Raw genomic sequence first — 21000 nt, 5'->3', positions numbered from 1 at the left:
ACAATGGTAACAACTATGATTTTTTTTAACCATTAAAATAGTCACTTTTGTTTATATCATGTTATATTTTAGTCATTTATGTTTGAAATGTTACGATTTAATCACTTATGTTATCGTTTTGTTACGAAATGATCACTCTGCCATTAATATTTGTTACCTCCCAAATGACAATTTGACGTCGCAGCTAAAATAAATTTTAAATATCAACGTGGATGTTTAATCAAATAAAGTAATTGATTTTTCTAAATTAATTGAAGAAAATGCTACTTTAGTTTCCTGAAATAATCAAAACAAATGCCTCAAATTAATCATTGATCTGGAAAAAAATAACTCTTGGTCTCTTTTTTCTTTTAGTTTTGTCCATCTTTTTATGTTTTTCTGTATATGCGACAAACAAAAAGGACATGCTCCATCTTGATTTATTTGTCTGGGCAATCACAATAACAAGTAGATATAGAGGTTAGTGCATCCATTTCTTCTTCTTCTTCTTCTTCTCTGTTGTTTTACTCTTCTCTTCTCTTCTGTGATGGTAACAAAAAAATCCGACTGTTGCTTTTTTTAAAAAAGAAGAAAATTAAATTTTAGGGCAAAATTTTGTATTCTATTTTCATAAAAAAAATTTAAAATTTTTCATCCTAACTAGACATCCACATTGATATTTAAAACCCATTTTAATTGTCACGTTGGACTGCTGTTTGGGAGGTAACATATCTTAACGGCAGAGTGACCATTTCGTAACAAAACAATAACATAAATGATTAAAATATAACTTTTCAAACATAAATAACTAAAATGTAATCTGAGATAAACAAAAGTGACTATTTTAATAGTTTATTTTTTTATTATAAAACTACACATAGAAATTATAATAAATATAAAAATCAATAAAACAAATTAAAAATATAAAATTATTAAATTTTATAAATGATATAACATTAAATTCATCAACATGGGATTCCAATTGGTACGGTTTTGGTTTTTTTTGTTGAACATTTTCCGAGGTTTTGGAATTTTATTTTTAAATTTTATTATTCAGTAAGACAAAAAATTATGGGCAAAATATAGAATAAATAATACATAAGAGATTTTGGATAATCTTTTTAATCATGGTTCATGCGAACAACAAGATTAATGTTTTATATATACGGAAAAATGACGGTCCGTACTATGATTTTAATTTGTATGATATTAACGATTCCGCTGACTTTTTTTTTTAATTTTTTTTAAATGTTATATTTTATGTGATAATGACAATTACGATGATTAGAAAAATATAATTATATTTATGGTGCAGCTAATAGTTTTGGTATAAAAATTAAGGAAAAATTATTTCGATATCATCCAAGTTGAAGAATAAAATAGGAAAAAAATATTTTACAAATTAGGATAAATTTTAATTAATAATCAAACGTTAATTGAAAAAACTTTAGACAAATGTTAATCGAGTTGATTGTTAAAAGGTATTAAATTGCGTAAAATAAAAAGTATTGAATTTATAACGTCTGCTTCTGGTTTTAGTCCCTCCACTATCTTAAAATTTGAATTTAATCCTTTTAATTTGGTAAAATTTGATCCTTTACTTTTTATAATATTATTAGTAAATCTAAACCAATACATTGTCCACTACTGCTGCTGTTGAAACAAGACTCGATTTTTTGATATTTTTACAATTTTAATGGCATGAATGAATAACTTTTTCGTAGTTAACAGTGTTATTAATTTGATTTATTAATGATAAAGGATCAAAGCCAATGAGGCTGTGGGTGCAATTGAGCCGAGCCGAGCCAAGTTTGATTACTGATAAGTTTAAGTTTGAGTTTGACTTGAAATCCAAAACTTGATACTTAGTTCGAGCTTAATTGAACATCTATTTTTAAGCTCGAGTTCAATTTAGTTAAGCTTGTTTATCAATTTTCATACTTGCACATGAACTCGAGCTCGATTAAGGGTGTAAGTATTTAAGCTTGAACTAGAATCAATAATTAAGTTTAGGGTCAATAATATACATTAAGGGTAATAATGTAATTTAAGAGTATAAGTGTTTAAATCATATATTAAAAATGAAAAGCTCGATAAGACTCTCAAGCCGTTTAAGTCGAGTATTACTAAGCTCAAAGTCGACTCACTTGAGTTGCTTGAACTGATAACTTGAGTTGCTTAAGCTCAGCTCAGTAATTACAGTATCGAGTTTGAATTTTTTTTTTCAATTCAAACTCGAATAGCTTGCGAGCATCAATATGCCATTTACACTCTAAGTTTGAGTATCGAATTTTAAATTTAGGTATAATAAATAGACTGAAACAAGAATTAAACCAATTCATAATAAGTAATTGGATTATATAAAAAAAGAAATCAGTTTTTTTTTAAACAATAAAAAAGGGGAATTCCACGTTCGATGGAAATTTGAAATTGGAATTTAAAAAAAAAAAACATATAAATAACTTGCGCCAAGAGCTAAAATTATGATTTCGATCATTTTCTGAGGCTTTCTTCACCAGCATTCAATTCTCCCAGTTATAAAACTTGAAAACTGGAGATGAATTTATGAATATCTAAAGGAAAAAAAATGGCGGAAATTTCAGTTACAGAGTAATGGAGAGAGGTTGCAAAGATTAATGGAGTTTCTAGTTCTGTTGTTTTGATGCGTTGCCGTTTTAAGAACTTTCTGCCTCTGCTCAAGTATGCTAAAAAGCCACTTTCTAGTTTGAATTTTTTTTAGACTTTCTCAATGGATTTCAGTGTTCTCAAGGTGCTAGGATTATTATATTGCTTGAGTTGCAAGGCACAAATCACAATATGTATATATATATGTATGTGTGATTGTGTATGTCTGTCTAGTTTACCTTATAAAACATGCAGTTTTGTTTTGTTGATCAATATGCATCATTCATTATGGTCCTATTATATATGATCTGTTATATGGTAGTTGTCACTGCTTTCTTTTCCCTTTAAGTTTATGCAAAATACTCCATTTTAGTTTTTGATATGCTGACGTTGCTTAGTTGATTTATTAAATAGATGTGCCTGGTTAGTTGGTGAGCAGAAATATTACAAGGCATATTCACTGCTTAGAAGTTCTCATGCTAAGACAAATCGAAGTATGCGCTCTTGCCAACATATCTTGTCGATGGAGTGCGGTTAACACTATTGGCTTTTGAATTGGAATCGTGAGAGCTCGGTTTGGATAATCTTCTTATGTTTTCTTATAACGTGAATTTGTTATATTGGTCTTTCCTTCTGCAGAGCAATGAGCATTAGTTTTGCTACTGATTGCATGTTATCTTTCCCTCGTTCTTTGTATCCTATTGGTCGTCATGTTTAACAAATCATATCATAGGTGTTTAGATACCATCTTACTTAAAAATAGAGATTTTATTTGCATTTCTAGTGTAGAATTTTTTCTTAAGCATAGGAAGTAATTAGTGCTATTTTCCCCTCTTTCTTTAATCATTATAAGCTGGCAATTGTTGTTAATGCATTCCAGATTCTTCCCTCCTAACTTGGTAGCTAATCTTTGATACTGTGCAGGGGTCCACCTTCAGCAATGCCATCTCTTCAACTGTTGCAGTTAACCGAGCATGGCCGAAATCTTCTGGCCTCTAGGAGGTATTGATGTATTTTATTGGTGATAATAAATGTTGGATAAATGGCAGTACAAAGAACCAAATCAAATGAAGCAAAAAGAGAACTAAAAAAAACTCAGCATAGAATTGTAACTGAAGTCATATATTTTTCATTCAAATTTTTGAATATATGGGAGTTACAAGTAATGTTTGACAGTTACCTACTAACTTAACTGCCCTTACTTAATACATACTAAAATAATGCAAGTTGATTACAAAAGAAGGCTGGCATACCAGCTATTACATCAGTCAATTTTCCTACTGACTTTGCTGCCAAAATACAAAAGAATTGAACAAAATTCCATAGGAACAAAACATCTAAAATGTGATCTTCCAAGAGAACCAGCTTCATTACTTTACTTCAAAACAGTGTAGCAGCTCAAATTATACAATTTGTTGCTGCTGGTCTTTGATCAATTTTCTGCTACTGGTTCTCTGTTGCACTGCAAGCCACAGCTTCAACACTCTTCCTTGGGCTGTATGCAACAAACACCAATCTTTTCTTTCAAAGCATTAAATCGGTTGGCTCCCAATGGTTTAGTTAAAATGTCAGCTAACTGAATTTCTGAACTGTAATGAACTAAGCTAACCTCCCTCGATTGCTCAGCTTCTCTAACAAAATGAAATTTGATTTTGAAGTGTTTAGTCTTACCATGGAAGACTGGATTTTTGGCTATGGCCACAGCTGATTGGTTATCCACTCTAATCTTAGTAGGTTGAGCTTGATTTTCATTCAAATCATCCAAAATCTTCCTAAGCCAAATGGCTTGATTTACTACTGCTGCAGCTGAGATATACTCAGCCTCTGCTGTGGATTGTGCAACAGTTTGTTGCTTCTTTGAACTCCAGCTGAAAACACTCGAGCCTAAGGTGAAAAAATAACCTGAAGTGCTCCTCATGTCATCAACTGACCCTGCCCAATCGCTATCAGAATAGCCTAAGAGTTTCAGCTCCTTTGCCCTCCAAAACTTTACACCAACATCGATGGTTCCTTTGACATACCTTAACACTCTTTTTGCTGCCTTCAGATGTGCCACATTACTGCAGTGCATAAACCTTGAAAGTAGACTAACAGCATAGACAATGTCTGGTCTAGTTGCTGTTAAATAAAGCAGACAACCAATTAAGCTTCTATATGCTTTCTCATCTACTCGATCATGCTTACTGGCACTTGACAATTTCTCCCCCAATGCAACTGGTGTAGTGACTGATTTGCATTTCGACATGCAAAATTTTTCAAGCACTTTGGAAGCAAATGTTTGTTGACTTATGAAAATACCATCACTTCCTTGTCTGATTTCTATACCAAGAAAATAGGTCATTAGACCAAGGTCAGTCATCTCAAAGACATGTTGCATCTGCTTCTTAAAGTCTTCTACCAGTTCATCTTTACAGCCAATTACTAGCAGATCATCAACATACAAGGAAACAATTAGCAAAGTTTCCTTCTGATCCTTCTTAACATAGAGTGTAGGCTCACTGACACTCTTTGTGAACCCGAGCCTTGCCAAGTAGCCATCAATCCTCTCATACCAGGCTCTTGGAGCCTGCTTTAGGCCATATAAGGCCTTTTTCAACTTGTAAACCTTTTGTTCTTCACCAGAGACCTCAAAACCCTCAGGTTGCTCAATGAATATTTCTTCATTAAGAAAGCCATTTAGAAAGGCTGACTTAACATCTAAATGGTGCACCTTCCAGTGCTTTTGAGCTGCCAAAGCAAGCAGCAGTCTGATAGTGTCCAACCTTGCAATAGGTGCAAAAGTCTCAGAAAAATCAACCCCTTGCTGCTGACTATAACCTTTTACAACCAATCTGGCCTTGTGTCTGTTCAAAGTACCATCAGCATTGTTTTTAGTCCTAAAGACCCATTTGACACCAATGATTCTTCTGTTTTCAGGTCTATCCACAAGCTCCCATGTATCATTTTTCTGAATCATTTTAAATTCAGTTTCTATAGCATCCTGCCAGCACTTTTCTTTTGCAGCTTCTTCAAAACATGAAGGCTCTACTATGGTTACTGCACATCTCTCATAGATGTCTGTTAATGTCCTAGTGCCTCGAACAGGTTCATCATCATAGCCATTTTCAGTTACTTCTTCATTTTCAGCTTACTGCAGATCAACATCAATCTGTTCTCCCTCGGGCAAATTTGCTTCAATTCCATCCCATTTCCAGCTACTTGCTTCACTGAATTTCACATCTCTGCTCACTACAACCTTCTTGGTCAGTGGATCAAAGACTCGGTGTCCTTTCTTCACATTGCTGTAGCCAACAAACACCCCAGGCATGGACCTCCTGTCCAACTTGGTTCTTCTCTCCTCAGGTACCAACACATAACATAGACAACCAAATACCTTCAAATGTGAGACAGATGGTTTTTATCCAAACCAGGCTTCAAAGGGTGTTTTACCCTTGACTGCATTAGTTGGCAGCCTATTCAACAAGTAAACAGCTGTATTCACAGCTTCAGCCTAAAAAGCATTAGGCATTTTAGCCTCAAATAACAAACACCTAGCCATATCAAGGATTGTTCTGTTTTTCCTTTCACAGACACCATTTTGTTGTGGTGTGTACACAGTAGTCAATTGGTGTTGAATTCCAGCATCATCACACAATTTTTGAAACTTCTGAGATACATACTCAGAACCATTGTCAGACCTCAAACATTTCAATTTGCAATTTGCTTGGTTTTCAACCAAGGCTTTAAATTTGCAGAAAGAACCATAAACATCTGACTTATGCTTTAAAAAATTCACCCAACAGAACCTTGAATAATCATCAATAAAAAGTACAAAGTACCTGCTGTCATTTAAGGAGGTGGTCTTCATTGGTCCATAAATGTCTGTATGAACCAGCTGAAGCTTCCCATGAGCTCTCCATGCTTTGTTGACAGGAAATGGTAACCTGGTCTGTTTTCCTAACTGACAGACTTCACACACAGCATCCCTTAGCTCAATTTTAGACATGTCATTGACCAAATCTATCTTTTGCATCATATTCAGAGAATTGTAGTTCACATGTCCCATCCTCCTGTGCCACAAATCAGTCTCATCAGACTGAGATGCATATGCTTTAGCCTGAAGCTGATTCACATCTACAATGAAAGTCCTATCTTGCATAGCCACTGTGGTTAACACTTCACCAGCAGCATTTTTGATCAAACAGTTCTTGCCTTCAAAAATCAGAGAATAGCCTTTCTCCAATAGCTGGCCAACACTTAGTAAGTTTTGGTCAATATCAGGTACATAGAGAACCTCTGAAATGGTTTTAATACTTGACTTGGTGCTTATCAAAGCCTTGCCTTTCCCTTTTGCCTCCAGTAGCTCACCATTGCCAATTCTGACTTTGGACTTGAAGGTAGTGTCAAGCTCCTTGAATATACTCTTCTCAGAAGCCATATGGTGGGTGCATCCACTGTCAATCAGCCAAATTTTGTTAACCTTGATCGAGCTTGCAAAGCATGATGCTGAAAAAACATGCTCTTCTGGTGTTCAACCTCTTCTGCAGCTTGAGCTTGGTTTTGAAATTGTGGTTGTGTTTTTGACTTGCTCTTACAGACCTTTTCAATGTGGCCAAATTGCTTGCAGGCTCTGCATTGAATGTCTGGTCTGTACCAGCAGTATTTCTCAAGATGAGTAGTCTTCTTACAATGGACACAAGGTGGGAACTTCCTTTTGACAGGTTCTTTCTTCTTCTTCTCAGTCCAAGGCTTCTTGCCTTTGGCATTTAAGTTTGCACTTGAGCTTTCTCTACCTCTAGCCTGAAAAGCTCCTTCATAGTGGTCCTCCTGCCTATTTGCCCTTCTCTGCTCTTGAGCATAAAGAGCATTTATAAGCTTTGTCAAAGGGATTGTTGACAAGTCCCTTGAGTCTTCCAGAGAAGAAATTTTTGCCTCATACTTCTCTGGCAAGGTTGTTATGACCTTCTCAACCACTCTTTGGTCACTGAATTCTTCCCCAAGCAGCCTTATGTTGTTGACAGTAGCCATGATTCTGTCAGCATACTGCTTGATGGTTTCTGAGTCCTTCATTTTGAGATTTTCAAAATCTCTTCTCATGTTGATCAGCTGCTGTTGCCTGGTCTTGTCAGACCCCTGAAACTCCTCCTTGAGTTTGTCCCAGGCCTGCTTTGGAGTGTCACAAGCCATTATTCTTGTGAAAATAACATCAGAAACTCCACTTTGAAGGCACGACATAGCCTTATACTTCTTGGCACAGTCTTCATTGTGCTGCCTGATCTGGGCTATGGTCGGGTTGGCTCTTAGTGGTGGTGGCTCAGTGTCATTGAGAACAACATTCCACAGGTCATGTGCCTGCAAATATGTTCTCATTTTTACTGCCCAGATGTTGTAATTTTCTCCAGCAAAGACAGGTGGAGGAGGTGGTGTAAAACTCATTTTCAGCAACCAAAAACAACCTTTGCTTCTTTTGTTTCAAGTATAGCTTGCTTAATGACAGTGTACAACCAAGGCCCTCAAAGACTGAAAGCTCTGGATACCATTTGTTGGATAAATGGCAGTACAAAGAACCAAATCAAATGAAGCAAAAAGAGAACTAAAAAAAAACTCAGCATAGAATTGTAACTGAAGTCATATATTTTTCATTCAAATTTTTGAATATATGGGAGTTACAAGTAATGTTTGACAGTTACCTACTAACTTAACTGCCCTTACTTAATACATACTAAAATAATGCAAGTTGATTACAAAAGAAGGCTGGCATACCAGCTATTACATCAGTCAATTTTCCTACTGACTTTGCTGTCAAAATACAAAAGAATTGAACAAAGTTCCATAGGAACAAAACATCTAAAATGTGATCTTCCAAGAGAACCAGTTTCATTACTTTACTTCAAAACAGTGTAGCAGCTCAAATTATACAATTTGTTGCTGCTGGTCTTTGATCAATTTTCTGCTACTGGTTCTCTGTTGCACTGCAGGCCACAGCTTCAACAATAAATTCGTATACCAATAATAGTGGTTAATGTATTAACTGTTGTAGTTAATAGAGGTTTCTATTAATAAATCAAGTAGAGCCATTTTATAAGCCTCCCTTTACTTCAATAATGAGCAGCACACACTGAAGGGAGTGGCCCTATGGACAAACAGCTCTATGCTTTGCACAGATTAGAATCTTTAAAATGTTTAAAGAATGATGCAACACATGATCCTTTCATAAAAGCTTTCTTGCATTGTAGGTTTAGTTCATGAATACCCTGGCATGATTTCTACACTCTGTCTGCATGCATCAACTGCAATTTTGGGAGCAATATTATCAAGACATCCACTCTAAAAGAGTTTTTCCCTAATGCGCAAGGCTCCCAACTTATGAAGATTTATCATGCGCAGCATCCCCCCTCTGGTTACACGGGCAACGTTACTGTTGCTACTGAGGCTCTCCCTCGATCGACCTCCATTCTATCTATCAGGAAAACCTTGAAAGTTGCTCCTTTGGTTATTATAAAAGTATTTTAAAATTTCATAAGGAGAGCAATGTAGAGAAAGAAAATCATGATGTTTTTTTAATTTACTTCAGACAAGCAGAGAGGATATTGAGACACTCATTGTTCTGTGGAGTGAGTGAATCCATATAAAACTGGTTTTGAGTAATGCCTTTGTGATCAGGTTGTTCATAACTAACCTTGGGGCTTTTCCACCCTTGGTTAAGCCAGGTCCTGTTTTGTCTTCCTATAGTTGTACTAAATGACAGTATAAAAGATTGGACCTTTTAGAGAAAATACCATCTTATCAATCATCTTTCTTCTAAGTTTTGGTACTCTTCAACATAATTGCAGTTTTTTATCTGTCTGTTACCACCCTATCAAGGTAAATATGTTATATGACAAGATACTATTCTTCACCCCACTGATCCAGTGGGCCTCTGTTGGATGTCCATGCTATGACTTATAATACTCTTATTGTATTACAATTCTTCACTCCACTGTCCAGTGTTTTATTACTTTTCTGGTTTTACAGGAAGACACTACTGCTTGGTTCTGGTATTGTGGCCGCTGGTGGAGCTGTTGCTTATTTACAATCACGGTTTAGTAGTAAAAAGCCTGATTCACATGGTCATTACAATGGGACCCGAGATAAAAGAGAAAATTCAGATAAGGTCCTTAAAAAGAGTAATAATGTAAAGAGAACTAGAAAAAAGAAAGGTGGATTAAAGTCCCTTCAGGTTTTAGTAGCATTTCTTTTATCCAAGATGGGCAAAGTTGGTGCAAGAGATCTTTTGGCTTTGGTGGGCACTGTGGTAAGCCTTTCTATTTTGTGTTGCAACATACTGTGGTTTAATACTGTGTTTGATTCCCGAGTTTTTGTTATCTTTTATCTTTTTTTAGTTTCACTTCGAACTTTTTAACTGCAATTGCAAACATTATTAAGAAAATAGACCAGATTAAAAAAAAAGGTTGGAGATTATTTGAGGTTTACCCTTTAAAAACGGGGCTTTATAATTTTTCCCTGATGTTGAATCTTTGGGGTAGAGGTGCTGCTTGACTGGTGCTAAGTGGCAAATAACAGAAGGCTTTGGTTCAAATCCATTTTTATGCTAGACAATGATTATTTGCTACGACAATAAAACATCAGCCAACGGCTTTACTGATATTGTAATGATTTTTTAGGATCTTTTGATCTAAAATAGGAAAAATACAAGAGACTAAGGTCAGTTACCAAGGTCTAGTTGCTTGATTTCTTCCTTCAGTTCTTTTTGTATTTAGTTAGTGTATTTGGTGATATAAGTAACATGAGAAGGAACTGGGTATCTATCTGCTTTTGTTATACATGCACCTCTGCAGACAGGTATACAAACACCTGTGATTTTAGCTTGCACTTTCCATGTCAAATACATCAAATATAACAACTGGGATAGAGAAAACTTAAAAATGGTGAATGGAAATGTAATTCCCTTCCAAGGGGAAGTGTCATAGGAGACTTTTGTAGCTTGAAATATAGGGGATTTTCTGTTCTTGTTAAGAAAAGCATCTATCTTATACTTTTTGCAGGTGCTGAGAACGGCTTTGAGCAATAGATTAGCAAAAGTTCAGGGATTTCTATTCCGTGCTGTTTTTCTCCAGAATGTACCATCATTCTTCCGGCTAATCTCTGAAAATATTCTTTTGAGCTTTCTTCTGTCAACCATTCATTCTACTTCAAAGTACATAACTGGTATCCTAAGTCTGAGGTTCAGGAAAATACTGACGAAACTCATCCATGCACATTACTTTGAGGTAGTTGTCTGCTTTTGCTGTTGGAGTAATCTATATATAATATGTTTTTCTTATTTCTGTCCTATGTTATGCTCATTTTTAATCTGGTTAGATCAGGTATCCTATTCCTTTCATAATTCATGAACCATACTCTGTTATTCAAATTTTCTCCTGCATGTGAACTTATCTTCTTTGCACATCTTTATCAGTGGCAGGTGGAATACATGTTTGTTGTTTTGTATTTAGTTGTCTAATATTCTTCATATCTGAGTTGGTTTTTTCTGATGTGCATGGTACCTTTAACCAAAGCATTGTGGGACTAATGTCAAAATCTAGCCTAGGTTTCAGATAATTATCTTCAGAATCATATAAATTTCTTTTTTACTGGAAAAGTTCCGAAAGTTGTTGTAACATAGCTGACATCTGAAGGGGTAATGCCACTGAGTAAATTTCCTATGGGTGGCGAAAGTTCTACAACTTCTATTCTACAATCTAGAGATCTAGCCATTTATGCTTTCCCCAGAGGCCTTTTTCCCATCTTTGAGGATGATGTTACTTTACTTTTGTTTGTTCCCTTGTGCAGGAAGCACATATCTATTGGATTATATGCATTATAAGTTTCTTTTTTGTTTTCTTGTTCTAGTATGTTTTCTCTATTTCTTTAACATATATAGTTTCAGAACATGGCATATTACAAAATATCACACGTTGATGGACGGGTACGGAATCCTGAGCAACAGATTGCTAGTGACATACCAAGATTCTGTTCGGAGTTAAGTGAGCTTTTACTGGATGATTTGACAGCAGTTACTGACAGTCTTGTTTATACTTGGTCTCTTTGTTCTTATGCTGGCCCAAAATACTTTTTCTGGATATTGGTAATTCTTTATCTATACTCTTACATGATTTTTTGGCAAGGCTCTTCCACTTTGTCAGATTAACAAATTGGGTTGCTTTATAGGGATTTATTCTGGGAGCAGGAGCTGGCATAAAAAACTTCTCTCCTGCTTTTGGGAAACTAACGTCAAAAGAACAACAGTTGGAAGGAGAATACAGACAGCTTCATTCAAGGTTAAGGGTCCATGCAGAAAGTATAGCATTTTACGGTGGAGAAAGTAGAGAAGAGTCTTATATTCAACAGAAGTTTAAGACTCTTGTTAGGCACTTGAGGGTTGTACTTCATGACCATTGGTGGTTTGGCATGATTCAAGATTTCTTATTGAAGTATCTTGCTGCCACTTTTGTAGTTGTCTTGATTATTGAGCCTTTCTTTGCTGGCCATCTTAGACCTGACTCTTCAATATTGGGACGGGCAGAGATGTTTAGCAATTTAAGATATCACATCGGTGTTGTAATTCCACTATTTTTGGCCCTGGGTACCCTTTCTATAAGTTCAAGACGGGTAAATCGTCTCAGGTATTTCTTTGTTGATTTCTGGCTCTGAGAGTAGTTAATGATATAACTTTTGGAAGAAAAAAATGTGGAGTAAAATTAGGCACTTTCTGAGAGATCTCCATTGAATTTTACCATGCACATCCATAATGTTCATGATGAATAATATATTTCTCATTCTGTAATAGTTACTGATTATTACAAGGAACGTGAGAGACAGATTTCTGGTTCATATAATAACTTCAGTTTAATTCTTATTGTTATTTCTTTTAATAACTTCCAGTGGTTATGCTGACCGTATTCATGAGCTAATGCTTATATCAAGAGAGCTAAGTGCTGATGATAAAAAAGCATCCCTGCAAAAAGCTGGAAGTATGAATTACTTAACTGAAGCTAACTTTGTTGAGTTTTCCCGTGTCAAGGTATTTGAGATGATATTTAACCATTTATGATTCTTAATATGCTTTTAGCATTTTTTTTCCTAATAGCTATAATGCTATCAGGTTGTCACTCCAACCGGGAATGTTTTGGTGAAGGATCTCTCTCTGAGGGTTGAATCAGGATCTAATCTTTTAATTACAGGTTTTTTCCTCGAAAATATTGTAATTTACATTATTACCTTTAAGATGCCTTTTGCAATCATCTCCTCATCTTTTTTGACATGCTTCTATTTTACTTCATTCATTTATATTATTGTAGAGGAAGTGTAATGACTAATGTGCTTTTTATCGGAAACAAGAGTTATACACGTATGTGTGTGCTTTATACATGCACTATTGGTTTATCACTGTATATTTATATATATGCTATCCTTCTTTATATTCATGTTTCCCAAATTTAAGTGACTGTTGTTTGAAAGGATTTAAAGGATGTATTGTGACTTTTAGGCCAATAAAAATCTTTTGCTTTTTCTGTTCTGAAGGTCCAAATGGCAGTGGGAAGAGTTCCCTTTTCCGGGTTTTAGGTGGCCTTTGGCCACTGGTATCTGGCCATATTGTGAAACCTGGAGTTGGTTCTGATCTTAATAAAGAAATATTCTATGTGCCACAAAGACCATATACAGCTGTTGGAACCCTGCGCGACCAGTTAATCTATCCTCTTACAGCACATCAGGAGGTTGAGCCTCTTACACATAGTGGATTGGTGGAGCTGTTGAAAAATGTATTAGTTTCATCTCATAATATATATATTTTTTTCTATTTCTTAAAATTGTATTGGTGCTTTTTATTTCATTTTGAGTTTTATTGGCTACTTTCAGAATAATTCTTCACTTTGTTGTCCATTCAGGTTGACCTTGAGTACCTATTGGATCGTTACCCACCTGAGAAAGAGGTTAACTGGGGAGATGAACTCTCTCTTGGGGAGCAACAGAAATTGGGAATGGCTAGACTGTTCTACCATAAGCCTAAATTTGCAATTCTTGATGAGTGCACAAGTGCTGTGACAACTGATATGGAGGAAAGGTTTTGTGCTAAAATTAGAGCCATGGGTACATCATGCATAACCATATCACATCGTCCAGCACTAGTGGCATTCCATGATGTGGTTTTGTCCTTGGATGGGGAAGGAGGATGGAAAGTTCATTACAAAAGGTACAGAACATAATTTTGTGGTGATCACATATCTTACCCATTTTTTGGGCGCGTAACTGATCTTCTATAGCACGTGCAGAGAGGATTCCTCGTTAGAAAGTGAAGGTGGGATGGATTTGACTAAACTTTCTGTGACAGACCGCCAAAATGATGCAATCACTGTTCAACGGGCATTCACTGCAGCTAAAAAGGTCTTATAACTTAAGAAACTTTGTTTTCATGTGCTTTTGTTTTGTTTGATTGGACCTGTTTTTCTCTCACTGCAAAATTTTGAATGAATTTGTTTAGGACTTTGCATTCTCAAATCCAAAGACTCAACCATATGTATCAGAGCTCATAGCAGCATCACCCTCTTTGAGTCATGATGTTAAGTTACCTGTGGTTCCTCAACTCCAGAATACTCCAAGAGTACTGTCTTCAAGGGTAGCTGCCATGTTTAAAGTACTGGTATGAACGGAAACTGCCTCTTTTTTTTTTAATTATTTGCAGAAATTAATCTAGTACACTTAAAGGATGATTTGCCTATCATGGATTAGTAATGATGGATTTGATCACCTTTTACTAAATGTTCTCAAATATGACTCTGTCACTGTAACATAGCTTATGCAAGTACTGTTATATTTTAGTCATCTTCAATATTTGAATTCTAGTAAACCTGGTGCAAGAAATCCTTAATGTTGGGAATGAGCACATGTTGTTCTCATCCACTAACACAAGTTTATAAATTCCATCTACAACCTTAAATTCTTGTGTTTCAGGTACCTACCGTATTTGACAAACAAGGGGCTCAACTACTTGCCGTTGCTTTTCTTGTTGCCACAAGAACATGGTTATCAGATCAGATTGCGACATTAAATGGTATTAGAAATATATTATTCTATTTCTTATCCATTTTAAAATCTGAGAGATTGTTTTTACTTTTACTTAAATGCATCTATTCTCAGGAACTACTGTGAAGTATGTTTTGAAGCAGGATAAAGCAGGATTTATACGATTAATGAGTATAAGTGTCCTTCAAAGTGCTGCATCTGCTGTCATTGCTCCTTCCTTGAGGTAATTTTTTATATTCATTATGACCTATATATGAAATACTTAAACAAAAAGAGGGATATACAGACTGTCTATTGAGTCAGTGCTAATATTAACAGTGTTATTTTTTTATTATTTGTAACAGTTAAATTATTTACTTTTTGCCATAAATACTGTTCTGGTTCGTTAGTCTTTGTAAATAGCCTATTTCTTGGTTTACAGGCACTTGACAGCTACCCTGGCCCTTGGATGGAGGATTAGATTGACTCAACATTTGCAGAAGAACTACTTAAGAAATAATGCATTTTACCAGGTTTGATCAGCTCAGAAACAGTGATGCCTGAGTATTTGGCAGGCATTGCACTGAGTTAACAGTTTTCACCACTATTACCTAGAATTCAGCAGTGCTAAATTCACATCAAATGCATCTTCTTGTAGGTCTTTCAAATGTCGAGCAAAATTATTGATGCAGATCAAAGAATTACTGATGATCTTGAAAAGTTAACAACTGATTTATCGGGGTTGGTTACCGGAATGGTAAAGCCATCTGTTGACATTTTGTGGTGCGTAAATTATATTCATGTATTATAGTACCACTATTGTTTTGGTCAAATATTTTAATTCTAGAAATATATGTTCCTTTATTCCTCCCTTATCTTTCTAAGAATTATTCTTAACAATGCTGAAAATTTTAAGGTTCACATGGAGAATGAAGCTATTAACAGGAAGAAGGGGCGTTAGCATTTTGTATGCATACATGTTGCTTGGTCTGGGTTTGCTAAGGACTGCTACTCCTGATTTTGGTGATTTGACAAGTCGAGAACAACAACTTGAGGGAACCTTTAGGTAATTCAATCTCGGTTAACAATGCTGCTGCACATGGAAATACTTGCACGAATATCTATAATAAAAAACAGATGATAGAAACAGGTGTTTTAAATCGAGACTGCTCTGGTGGCCTCAACAGGAAGCTCAGGAACTGAGCTGGCTGGTACAATCCAAAAGTAAAATCAGAAGAACCATAAAACTTGGTCACTAGCTTGAAAGTATTTATTTTCACCCACTTTTCATAAATATTACTGCCATACAATCAGGTTTTAGAACAAGTAATGATCCATGGAACGTCCTCTCTCTGAAAAAGAGGAGGAGAAAAAGTCAAAAGGCTTTAAAAAGACACTGTTTTTGACAGAAATGACCAAAAAAAAAAAGAAACTCTCTGCTACTGTCTCCTCAACGGTTTGGAGATATACAAAAAGACATGATCCCATGGGTGCATGCGAGTACTTTTATGAATATCTTAATGTTGCTATATACATCATTTTAATAACTTATACTATATGTTAATTAGGTTCATGCACGAAAGACTGCGGACTCATGCTGAGTCTATTGCTTTCTTTGGAGGCGGTGCTCGAGAAAAAGCTGTAAGATACTTGAATTTGTTGTTGTGTCCAATGTATCATTGTTGATGCCGATACAAAAATTTCCTTGAGGAAAAATAGACAGAAATAGGGAGTATATTTACCTTTCTATGGGTTAGCAATTGGAAATTAATTTAAATACATCCTTTAATTTATATTGCACAACTATAGTTTAAGGTTTACATGCCTGGGCTGAACCCTAATGTAATGAACTTCTTTTTGTGATTTCCTATAAATTGCTGGTTTCGGACAAGCTTGAATTTTGCATCAAGATCTGTGTAAAATATTAATTCTTGATTAAACTATCTAAGGTACCATCTGTAATTAGAATAAGTTTAGTTCTAATTTTTTTCCAGTGGCAGATATTGTTCGATTATTGTGGACCTTCTCTATCGTTTTTCTATCATATAAAAGGAATGTTTTGCAGTGAAACGACAGCACTTCAGGCTTTTTCTCGTTTTGTAGTGGGGGACATGACTAAACGATTTGTTTTATGCATAGAATCCATCTATAGCTATTTTTGCATGGATCATGGTGCACTATTTTTTCCCTTTTTGCATGGTTTGCTGCTGTGCATGCAGATATTACTAGCACTGTTTTCCCCATAATTTCCATGCCCTCTCCCCTAATTCTGTGCTTCTTGTACTAACAGATGGTCGAGTCAAGGTTTAGGGATCTTCTTGATCACTCTTCATTACTTTTAAAGAAGAAATGGCAGTTCGGTATACTTGACGATTTTGTCACAAAACAATTTCCACATATAGTTACCTGGGGTTTGAGCTTATTATATACCTTAGATCACAAGGGGGACCGATCCTTAGTTTCTACTCAAAGTGAGATGCCGACTCGATTTTGTACTACTTTTGGTTTCTCTCCCTCATCTCTCTGAAATTTCTTCAATTTTGTTTAGTTGAGCTTGGACATGGCATACGATTCCTGGCATCTGTTGTGTCTCAAAGCTTTTTAGCCTTTGGTGACATCATGGAGTTGAATAGAAAGTTCCTGGAGCTATCCGGAAGCATAAACCGAGTTTTTGAGCTTGAAGAGCTTGTTGATGCTGTTCAGTCTGGTATATCTCCTTTTTTTCTGATATAGAAATTAGGGTTCTTGTTTGGTAATGGAATTTTTGCATTGATAAGTTGATGTGTCATCCAACCAGGGGACTTGAGGACTGATAAGGTGTTGCAGTCTCATGGGAATGATCTCTATGCTGAAGATGTTATTTCTTTTTGCGATGTCGATATAGTTACTCCATCAGAGAAGCTGTTGGCTAGGCAGTTGACATGTGATGTAGTACCTGGAAAAAACCTGCTTGTTACTGGTCCGAACGGGAGCGGGAAAAGTTCCATCTTCAGAGTACTTCGAGGTCTATGGCCCGTTATGAGTGGAAGGCTTTATAAACCATCACACCATTTGGACAAAGAGGATATTTCCTGTTGTGGCGTCTTCTATGTTCCTCAGAAACCATATACATGCTTGGGAACTTTAAGGGATCAAATCATATATCCGCTCTCTCATGAAGAAGCAGAGCAGAAGGAATTAAAGTTATATGGAAAAGGTAAACTTACTTTGCACAAGTTGCATTGCTTTCCTTACCTTTTTTCTGTCATCTACCGACACAATTTTGGACTTAGTATGGGCATATAACCCTTCAAGTACCCTCAAAATACATGGAAAAACTTGAAAAAAGAGCGAACATATTTCCCGTGTTGGACATTAACTCGTATCTAAAAATCATACCAGAATCTGAAGAACATAGATGTACCTGAACTCTTCATTAAGAGTGACATACCAGTTTAGAAAGCATGGTAGAATTACATATTAGATTTATGTATGTTGTTGGGAATTATGAACATACAAAATTTCAGGTAAAAGCTCAGCTGACACCACAAATATTCTCGATGCACGTCTGAAAAACATTCTCGAAAATGTTCGATTGAATTATCTTTTGGAAAGGGATGAAAGTGGTTGGGATGCTAATCTCAGTTGGGAAGACATACTTTCACTTGGAGAACAGCAAAGATTAGGCATGGTAAGTTAAAACTAAACTTGTTGCACATTCAACAACATTTTTCACTATTTATACCAGACAGGAAATCTATTGTTTGATATCGAACTTTCTGTTTTTATCAGGCACGGTTATTCTTCCACAAGCCTAAATTCGGCATCCTAGACGAGTGCACAAAGTACGTAAAAAATCCCTTTTTTTTCTGTTGAAAAGACACTAATCAGTTATCCAATTTACCTTTTTCCTTCGTTCATTGCAGTGCCACGAGCGTCGACGTTGAGGAACAACTTTATAGACTGGCCAAACATTTGGGCATAACTGTTATTACCTCATCACAGGCAAGTACTTTTGTCGAACATCGTTAACTCAGTGGATATTAAAGTACTTTGGGATGCTTGTCATGATTTAACTGATACAACACTTTCAAATACAGACATGACAACAAAGTTAGCAACAAACTGTTGCATGTTTCAATTCTCATTTTCCCTATGCAGTAATATTACCTTGTTTTGCTATTTTATATTTTTTTCAGCGGCCTGCTTTAATACCATTCCATGCTTTGGAGTTGCGATTTGTCGATGGTGAGGGTAACTGGGAGCTTCGCTTTATCGAGCAATGATTAACGTTCTGTTTGTGTGCTGTACGATGTTTTGAACAAGAACTGGGGGAAACTCGAACCCGAATTTGCAGTTTCATTGAATCGGTTAAGCGACTGGATAAATCTCTTTATCATGGTCAGGAGGAGGAGCAAGCCAAAGCCGGTGCCGGGTTCTGGTAATATCATAATTTTCCCCTGAAAATTATTTACTTTGTATTGTATACCACAGGCTGTCGTGTTGCTCAGTGCATGAGGTTGAGGCAAAAGGAGAAGCAAATTAGATCAAAGATTATTGAAAAAGCATAAAGAAAATTTTCATTTACAGGTTTTTCATTTTTCTACCCCTATCTTTTTTTAACTTTTTTTCCCCTTTGTGGGGGTAAAATCCGTGGTCCTTCATGTTGTAATAATTTCTCCATTATTGTCATTATTTCTATAAAAAAAATTTCATGTGGTTTAGTTGTTGCAGTGATCATCATCTTGATAGGAGCTTTGTTGATATTGATGAAATTGAAAAATGAAGATACTGAGTGAGAATTGATGAAACAGGATTATAATAGTTGTCAGAAACCCTATTTTTGAAATTAACTTTTTTATTTTAAAACGAAAATAGAGTCCCTACTAAATCCTTTTTAACTAGATGTGATTAAATCACCTTAAAACTTAGTCACTTTAATAAAATGATAGTTTGCTAAAACGATGATTTTCGGTTTACAAAATTTAGGGAAGGTTTCCGAAGTCGGTTACGTATGAGAAAATGATTAGTACCCTTATAACACCCAAAATTAGCATCTAATTGATTACTTAATATCTTAGCGTCCAATATTGAGAATCCAAAGAAAATTTAAAATGTGATCCATTTTTACATGATGTTATTTAATTAAAATATCGCAAACTGAATTAAAACTTATCTAAAAAGCTTTCTTATCTCTAGGTAACCAAAACGAAAAGGTCATGCCACATAAGTAAGGCACGACATCTCGAATCCTCGAAAATAAGATTGCTCATTATTTAATTATTACTTAAACCTTATGTTTTTTTATTTTAAAAGGATGTTCGATTATCTCGGTTCAATGAGAAAGTCGTACCTCGTAAGTTAAGGCACGATTTCTCAAATTTCCTAATTAAAGAACATCATCTTGGTTCTAATTATTTCCTTAGAAAAAATAAATATAATATTTAATGCAATGTGCAATTAATTTATTTGGACATTGTATGATTATGTACAAGCATAATAGAATACTTAGCAAAAATAGAATTACTACATAAGTACAAATAAAATAATATTATAAGTAAATAACAAATGAATAAAATAATAGTAGCAATGGTAATGATAGTACAATATTAATAATATAACTATAATGATAATAATAATAACATTCATCAATGGTAATAATAATAACAATAATAATCATAATACCATATTTAATAATAAAATAAACATGATAATTCAAAATAAAAATAAAAGATGCATAGTTGAAAAGGATAAATGTAAATGACATAAAAGTACCGAAAATAATAAAATAAATAAAAAAATAACGATAAAAAATATATAAAAAAAAGTAGGCAAATGACTAAATTGAAACCTAAATGAAATTCAAAGTATAAATTAAAAAAAACAAATAAACAAATAAAGGGTTAAATCAAAACATGCGAAAGATGCAAGGGCCAAATGGGTAATTATTCCAACCCCATGTCATTCCCTCAAGTCAACGGTGGGTCAAAAGATCAAAATGTAAGAAAATAAAATAAAATGGTAAAAATGAAATAAGTAAAAAGGAATATAGGATGAAATTAAAAAAGGAAAAAAACGGAAAGGTTTAGAAAGAAATTTTCCCAACCTTTCAAAAAACACGCGAATCCTGAGACTATTTGTGTCTGATCTTCGGGTCAGCATCAAAACGAGTCGTTTTGGGATTTTTGAAGCCAGGCCAAAACAACATAGTTTCGTTAAACTTATATAAGTTAAAAAAAAAAAAATTTAAAAATCATTTTAGAACATGTTTCAAAAAAAAATTCTTCCTTTTTTTTTCTCTCAAGACCTTTTCTCTCTGGCCACGGAGCCAGCGAGTCTGCGCCCTGGCCACCAGTCATCAGTGACGGCGACCGCGAGTCTGCACCCTGGCCACCG

General features: G+C 35.1%; 2 protein-coding genes across 2 annotated transcripts; one reads left to right on the top strand and one right to left on the bottom strand.

The window, feature by feature from the left end:
• Nucleotides 1-7044: 7044 nt before the first annotated feature.
• Nucleotides 7045-8019, bottom strand: LOC121212138 (uncharacterized). The gene has a single exon (XM_041084374.1). The coding sequence runs from the start codon at nucleotides 8017-8019 to the stop codon at nucleotides 7045-7047; it is 975 nt and encodes a 324-aa protein (XP_040940308.1).
• A 1145-nt stretch (nucleotides 8020-9164) lies between these two features.
• On the top strand, nucleotides 9165-19325 carry LOC107937225 (ABC transporter D family member 1). The gene is made up of 23 exons (XM_016870077.2): nucleotides 9165-9877; nucleotides 10629-10853; nucleotides 11513-11710; nucleotides 11794-12248; nucleotides 12508-12646; nucleotides 12728-12806; nucleotides 13147-13385; nucleotides 13512-13816; nucleotides 13896-14007; nucleotides 14105-14263; nucleotides 14575-14674; nucleotides 14761-14869; nucleotides 15068-15158; nucleotides 15284-15408; nucleotides 15542-15691; nucleotides 16194-16266; nucleotides 16916-17096; nucleotides 17174-17332; nucleotides 17423-17821; nucleotides 18132-18295; nucleotides 18397-18449; nucleotides 18531-18609; nucleotides 18804-19325. The coding sequence occupies exons 1-23, from the start codon at nucleotides 9521-9523 to the stop codon at nucleotides 18888-18890; spliced, it is 4038 nt and encodes a 1345-aa protein (XP_016725566.2). The 5' UTR covers nucleotides 9165-9520; the 3' UTR covers nucleotides 18891-19325.
• The last annotated feature ends 1675 nt before the right edge of the window (nucleotides 19326-21000 follow it).

This window comes from Gossypium hirsutum, chromosome A02 (genome assembly GCF_007990345.1).
Source record: "Gossypium hirsutum isolate 1008001.06 chromosome A02, Gossypium_hirsutum_v2.1, whole genome shotgun sequence".
NCBI classification, from domain to species: Eukaryota; Viridiplantae; Streptophyta; class Magnoliopsida; order Malvales; family Malvaceae; genus Gossypium; species Gossypium hirsutum.
The sequence above is the reverse complement of the archived record's forward strand: the minus strand, read 5'-3'. Positions and strand labels throughout refer to the sequence as shown.

Coding starts and splice junctions, on each gene's coding strand:
- LOC121212138 (XM_041084374.1), bottom strand. CDS start 8,019: ATGAGTTTTACACCACCTCCTCCACCTGTCTTTGCTGGAGAAAATTAC.
- LOC107937225 (XM_016870077.2), top strand. CDS start 9,521: ATGACTTATAATACTCTTATTGTATTACAATTCTTCACTCCACTGTCC. Junction 12,249..12,507: donor AGACGGGTAAATCGTCTCAG/GTATTTCTTTGT, acceptor AATAACTTCCAG/TGGTTATGCTGACCGTATTC. Junction 18,296..18,396: donor AACAGCAAAGATTAGGCATG/GTAAGTTAAAAC, acceptor TGTTTTTATCAG/GCACGGTTATTCTTCCACAA.